This window comes from Stegastes partitus, unplaced genomic scaffold, assembly GCF_000690725.1.
Source record: "Stegastes partitus isolate 25-593 unplaced genomic scaffold, Stegastes_partitus-1.0.2 Scaffold430, whole genome shotgun sequence".
Taxonomy (NCBI): Eukaryota; Metazoa; Chordata; class Actinopteri; family Pomacentridae; genus Stegastes; species Stegastes partitus.
The window spans coordinates 366,409-373,552 of record NW_007578161.1 but is presented as its reverse complement, the minus strand read 5'-3'; the positions used below and the strand labels follow the sequence as shown (position 1 = coordinate 373,552).

The following is a 7,144-nucleotide window of genomic DNA, read 5'->3' as shown; positions in this document are numbered from 1 at the left end:
TATAAATGTATGTATTGGATAAATAATTGCATAAAATACATTTGACTTCGTAAAATAGCAGAAACCCTTAAAGGATGTGATTCAGAAAAGTTTTTGCTTGGGTTGGCTCTTTTTATGCTAATCACTTTTGGTTATGTTGTTCCAAGGACTAAAACTGTGACCTCTAGCTATTAAAGAAGCACACAGGCTAATGAACACTGAGCAGTCTCTGTTCTCAGACATCTTCCACTCCCCGAGGCCGCTGTGCACCAACTGTGAGCTCTTTCAAAAAGCCTCACTAAAAAGACCTTTTCATACCAGCCACACTGATGTCATACATTCAGGCCACTCAGGACTTTGATACCATTGTAAGCTTCCCCTGCCTAATTCCTGTTATCTGCCCTCCGTCCTCCTCTCACAGCTCCAGTCAGCCCTCACTCTCCGTCGCTAGGACTGAGGAACCACCATGCTATCCAGGAAGCTGCTGGGCCCAGCCATGTGGCCATCAACGCCATCTCTGCCAACATGGACTCCTTCGCCCGCGGTCGCACCGCCATACTCAAGAAGCAGCCAAGTCACATGGAGGCTGCACACTTTGGAGATCTCGGTACAGAGCCTGCTTTCATGTGTTTGGAGTGATAACAGATAAAAGCCCAACTAAGCATGTGACCATCCAGACATCAAGTAGATTCAGAAACATAAAGGAGGCAGTTGTTTTATAGATGGAAACGTCTGGGTTTATCTGATTTTAAATCAAAATGTAGATCTGTTTTACACCAGTGATCAGTTAATGTTCAGGAGTGTGCTATTATCTTACATTTATTTATTGTTGCTCTGTGACCTGTCAGACAATTTAAAGGTGATGGCATATTACTGTTTAGTATTTTGGTAGATCAGGCTACTACTACATGCACCTTTTGATCATCTTTAATTTACAGTAATTTGACCACAATTTGGTTAAACTTAAAATTAGACTTTTTGCAGCAACAAATGCAGAAACAGAGCAATAATAGGAGGGCTGCAGCTGTTGTTTATTTTCATCTCTGATCAGTTATTTTTTTCAATTTTTTTCAATCATCATTAGGCAATATTAGAAAACACCCTTTTCCATTTATCAGAGTTCAAGTGATGCCTTCAGGTGCCTTGTTTTAACTGGTCAGCACTCCCACAACTAAAGATATTTGTGTTAAGTCACAAAAAAACCCAACAAATTCTCACAATTAGGAAGCTGAAACTAGAAAATGTTTGCTTTTATGCTGGAAAAGTAACTGAAACAAGTAGTTAATTATCAAAATAATTATCAATTTTGTGTTGATCGACTAATTGATGAATCGACTTTATTGCAGCCCACATAAGAACCAGGGTAGATGTACTGAAACCAACAATGTCAGCAGGCAAAGAAGAATAATATGTAGTATGAGATTGTTTGCAGGGTTTACTAATTAATAAATGCACAACATAGAAATCAAATAAAAAACAAGTACACATTCTTTAAAATGATAAACTCTCGACAATGTCTAAGAAGTTATAAGTACTACTACGAAGTTTAAAGCTCTTATGTAATCTTGTTGGTGTAATTACGTTCCTGTGGCTGTCACTACGACATGCCTGAGTGTAACACTTACATCACCGAAATGCCTTAGACATCCCTCTTGTCTTGTGCAAAGGGCAACACACCCCGTCTTTAATCCTTTGTGAGACGCTCGCATGACGTTGCGCTTCCGTTCTGAAGAGCATCCAGACATTCCAAAGGCCCCGCCAGGTTGAAATTAGTCTCACAGTTCATCTCCTCATGCCAAGAACCACTCCCCGATTTTTTTTTTTTTGTCCAGAGTGCTCTATAATTAGATTCTGCGTATGATTGCCGGACGCCATGATACGGGGCGGTGATTATGTGTAGTAGTGCGGCCGGCGCGTTGAGCGACAGCGGTGACAGGAACTGTAGAAGAGCTGGGGTGAGTCAGACGGAGGTGGAAGAACCTGTGCTGCAGCCCAGACAGCAAAACCAGAATGGAGCTGAGCAGACGCCACAGACTTCTGGGCAGTGGTTTAAACAGAAGGAAGAGAAAGAAAGGAAGTAGTAGTAGAGGAGGAGGAGGATTCCAAGAGGCAGGGAGGGTTGGAGTCAATGTTAGCCGTGACTGGCAGCAGGAGTCAGAATGTCGAACACACATGAGATCTCCCTTGTGCGTTTTGACGGAGGTTGAAAGCATGTGAAGCAGATGTAGCACATGTTCGGGGCATTGTAACAGACTTTAACTTGCTCTGAAAAGATATGCAAATGAGGCAGGAGCCTTTGATAACGATGCCGACACAGATGCCGCACTAGTTGTTGTGATTCTCGACAGCTCTCAGCATTAAGGTGGCCGTGACCGTGTGATCTTAAAGAATCTGAAGAGCTTGATTGAAAAGCGCCTCACACTGCGTGGCACCTCTTGAAGCACCATCTTGTTTTCAAAGAGCAAACATAACATCACAAAGCCCTCAGCCCACGCGTCAGTGTAACTACAGCTGATGTGCTCTGATTCATAATCCAGCAAGAGTCAGGTTTGTAGTCAATGAGCACGCTCCCTCGTTTATTTTTGCTTTCCTGGAGAGTGCGTGTGTTTGTAGTCGCAGTCTCACAGGATGGAGGATGTTCCTCAAACAGACAGTCTCCGAAACATCGTGAAGTCAAATATTGTGGCATCCTTGCAGGAGTCAGATTCTTTTTTTCCAGAGTTCAGATGTAACTGGAGTTTGGAGTTTTAGCGTGATTGGACTGTCAGAGGTTGCCGCAGATGCCACAGTCACTGCTGACCACTTCGTACACGCGTGGATGACAGATTGGACAGGACACACAGATGCTTTTGACAAACGATTGTGAAAAGTTTGTCTGGGTTAAATCATCTGTGAAATTGCGTAGTCTAAGGCCACCACAAGACAGACAGAGAGCTGCTGGAAATTCACAAGACTTCAAAACAAATATCCAGGAGTTTAAATTCAGCACACGTCACCCTTCAAGCCTGGACCAAGCGTTCGGCTGAAATAGGAGCTGAACACAGAAAATCCACTTTTTTCTTTTCATGTTGCGGCTCCCAATATACTCCACATTTTTTATTTTCCTTCTGGGTTGAAATGTGTAAATAAAAGAAAGCGTAGCGCTCGGCCTGTTATTCAAGTCGAGCACTTCAGCTTTAAACGTGTGCTGAAAGGCAGAGTAAATCATCAAAGTCAGTCATGTCAATAACACTAACAGTATTTTCAAGAATGCTGAGTCTTTAAAAATACATAAAGGGTTGTTTTTTGTTTTTTTTGGCATCATTGGGGAAAAATTTAATACTAATCTTTCACCGTAATGTAATTCAAGTGGGCTGAGAGGAAACTAGCTCCTCTTGGCTCCGTGTTCAGGCTTTAGAAGATCTGGTCTGTGATTGGAGTTTTGGCCTATCACAGATCTTTTTACCCAAATCTGATGAGACAGTGCAAAGATCGATTAAGTCCACACTGGGAGGAGACTCGGGTTGAAGCCCTAGAAGACAGAAATTAAAGTTTTAGCTCGACAATTTAGCACATTTAAACTGCTTGCATATGCCTTTGGTCATCTGAGGACAGGGAGAGGAGAGGTGCAGGAGGAAATTAGGGCAATTTATTTGCTTTTTCCAGGTTTCTGTGTGCTGCAGCTTTCAAATTATTGGCTAAGATTGCATGTGATGTCAAGTGGTGTTGCCGGTTTGTAAGTCAAAATTCCCTCATAAAGGGAAATATGGTGTTATATAAGGTATGTTTATATTTTGATTAAGAAGTTGCCCTAGAATGCAAAACAGAAAAATAGCATTAATCTCTAAAATTAAACTAAAACCTGTATATTTAAATCCTACACACTCTTGTGCTAATCTGACTGCTTATCTGGGTGTACTCGCATGTTCCAGGTCATTCCAGTGTGAACTACCAGCCCCAGGAGACCCGCTCTCGACTGTCCAAGACGGTGGACCAGGTCCTCCGGGACAACGTGGCGATGCCCCACTACATGCATTTCACGGAACTACAAGGCGCCGACCACCTGGTTCGGTTCTGGTTGGAGGCCGAGAGTTTCCGCTCCACCAGCTGGTCGCGTGTCCGAGCGCACAGCCTCAACTCTGTCAAACACAGCTCCTTGGCCGAGCCGGTCCCCGTCTCTGCAGATGGCTCGGAGCTCCCTCAGAACGCAGCTGATCCCCTCGCCCGGCACATTAGCAGTGAAGGCGCTACAGTGCCGTCTGAGCGGCGGGACTCTTCTAGCGCAGAAGTAGGTCTGAGACCCAGTACGCCTCGAGTAGAAACCCCCAGCAGGCAGACGCCCTCCAGGACAGGGACTCCCTACAAGGTGCAGTCAAACAGCACCCTGCGAGACCTCTCCGACAAACTCATGAAAAGTAAGTCTGCTTTAATCAACATGTATATATTTGTTTACATTTCTACACAGTGGACTACATAATTCATTAAAGATGCTCTAATAGTCAACAAACCACCTTTTTAATAGACTGAAAAATAATTATGAAAGGCAGCTTTCAAAGTGAGGATTCTCAGTACTTTAGTAGCGTCAGTTGGCAACCGGATTGTTAGAATTATTGAAAGTTTGATGAGGTTTCCTTCAGATCTATTTAGTGCATTTTCACCCACCTGTTTTTATGAGCATTCTCAATGTGCACACATGGAGACGCCTGAGTAGAAATGCTGAAAATTCAGAAAAATATTGTAAAAAAAATAAAAATGCTTTTATGCTTGGCTGAGGTGGGAGAGTTGGTATAAATATATTAAAAGAAAATACCACAAAGTGCAGTGGAGACTGGTTTAGCGAACAAATCATGACCTACATTAGACATTCACTGAAGAGATGAAAAGATGAAGCATCAGATCCGTGTGAGGAGACTGTAACCTTCCTCAGATTATTACATTGCTGCCATACTTCATCAGGTTTTAAACACTTAAGGTTTGACTGGCGCTCTTTAAATTGTGTCATCTTTTAGTTTCTCCGGTGGTTTAATGGCACATGAACAACATGATTAGCTGTTTATTTTGATGCACCCAGCTTTTGATTTTCTAATAACACCAGTAGTTGGAAATGCACAGTTGACTCTTAGCTGGAGATGGTGGGGAAGCACTTTGTGATGCTGCTTCATTTGTCACCAGTGACCTGAAATTATTCAGTCAAATAAAGTGACACGATGCACAATTAGGCCGTCTGATTGGAACAACTACCACCACCATTAGTGTACGTAGCGGTATGTCAATTCTGGTTTGAGATGGATTTTAAAAAACCTTGAACCTAACCTTTCCAGTCTCTTTTTGTTGACTTTCATTACTCGTATCTTTGTTGTAGTATGACCGGATGATGAGCTAATAGTGCCATATTTTTCCAGGTATAGAGAAAGATGCTGTTACCATCTTCACCAAGTACATCTCTCCAGATGCCGTGAAGCCCATTCCCATCACGGAACAGATCAGAAATGACATAGTTGGTAAGACACAGATGTTGTGTGTTATTATAATACTGCACAAAAATGTGTTTTTTGCCTTTTTGTCCGCCCAGGTGATAATTTTGCAAGGCAAGACGTATAAAAGAGCCCAAGGACACTAAGGACTTTAAACAATATTATAAATACTTGTACCTCGGTTTAATCTGTGATCTGGTTGCATTCATAAATCCTGAAAGTCTTCTGTCTCAACCGGTATCGTCTTGTGCATTGATATTCCCGTCTTTTCTCTGTACAGCTAAAATATGTGGCGAAGATGGCATGGTGGACCCAAACTGCTTTGTCATTGCACAGTCTGTCGTGTTCACCATCTTGGAACAACAGTGAGTTTCTGTCTTCCCATTTGCTTTCCCACAAGGGAGGAAACGTTGCCATGTTTTGACGTTAAGATTAAACTACAACCTGTGTCCTTTGTCATTTTGCCATCTCAACATCCACAGCAGCAGCTCCATTCACCTCCCACATGCTCTTTGATTTCCAGGCACTTTAGTGAATTCCTGCGGAGCCATCATTTCTGTAAATACCAGATTGAAGTGTTGACTAGTGGCTCTGTGTTCCTGGCTGACATCTTGTTCTGTGAGTCAGCTCTCTTCTACTTCTCTGAGGTGAGTGGCCCCAGCGGTTGCTAAAATATTGTTTATTTTCTGGCAGCTCATTTCTAATTTTTTTTTCACATACACACTCACTCTATGTGTCTTATTGACTCCTTATTATACAATTCTTCTCAGAGGCAGTAGACTGAGGACACAGTAAACATAACAAAGAAAGCCAGCGGTTGTTAGAGCAAACACTTAGCAGCAGATTTTCACCCTATTACACAAAGACCTCGAGCTGAAGAACGCTGCAAAAACACACAGTGCGTTGATCTGAATGTTCTCCTCTCTTGTGTATCTCTTTCCCCCACAGTACATGGAAAAGGAAGAGGCAATGAATGTACTGCAGTTCTGGTTGGCAGCAGACAACTTCCAGAACCAGCTAGCAGCTAAGAAGGGCCAGTACGACGGCCAGGAGGCTCAAAATGATGCCATGATCCTCTACGACAAGTATGTCCTCTTTCTGCTGCTTTGAAATGTTTTTGTGCTCCAGTTGAGTTTTAAGAAGGGGGTCTGACTTGGTAGTTGGGAACTGCCATTATGTTGAAATCAGTAGCTGCTTTCAAACAGCCACCACAGCTTGTTCTTGTGCTTTTCTTTTTGCTTTACCGTTCTATGTTAAAGGCACGGAGACAGACTGAGAGCTATTGTTTTTACCTTTAAACCAACAGCAGAGGCACTCGCAGCTTAATTGACATCCGTGTGAAAAGGAGCTGGTATGCTTGAACATGCCACGCTTGACGCCTACGCTGTTTTATTAAACTGGGATTAGTGTTATACTTTCCGTGCAGGCGAGAGTCTGTGAGTGATGTAAATTTTGTCATCTACCTAAGTCTGTGAAAATGCCCATGCAGCCCAAAATTTGCGTCCCGACAAAAGATTATGCTACAAGGGCAGCAGTGTGCATCCTTGGTGGTGGTGTGCATGCTCAGAATATGTAGACGGCCGTCTGCTGAGCATGTATGCAAAGGAGACCTTCAAGCGGACTCCAAAGTAGTATAATAATAACAGCTCTGCTTCTGTGGTGTAAGCAGCTGCTCCGGTGAGTGTCTGCAAAGTAGTATAATCAAGGATTTA

At 42.9% G+C, this 7,144-nt stretch overlaps 1 protein-coding gene across 1 annotated transcript in view; it reads left to right on the top strand.

The window, feature by feature from the left end:
• The window catches only part of akap10 (A kinase (PRKA) anchor protein 10), a 15,313-nt gene that overhangs the window by 1,626 nt on the left and 6,543 nt on the right, over positions 1–7,144 (top strand). The window contains exons 3-8 of the mRNA XM_008286084.1: positions 401–586; positions 3,891–4,373; positions 5,361–5,459; positions 5,713–5,797; positions 5,956–6,079; positions 6,381–6,517. Coding sequence (XP_008284306.1) covers positions 401–586; positions 3,891–4,373; positions 5,361–5,459; positions 5,713–5,797; positions 5,956–6,079; positions 6,381–6,517 — 1,114 coding nt within the window. The remainder of the gene's footprint in view (positions 1–400; positions 587–3,890; positions 4,374–5,360; positions 5,460–5,712; positions 5,798–5,955; positions 6,080–6,380; positions 6,518–7,144) is intronic.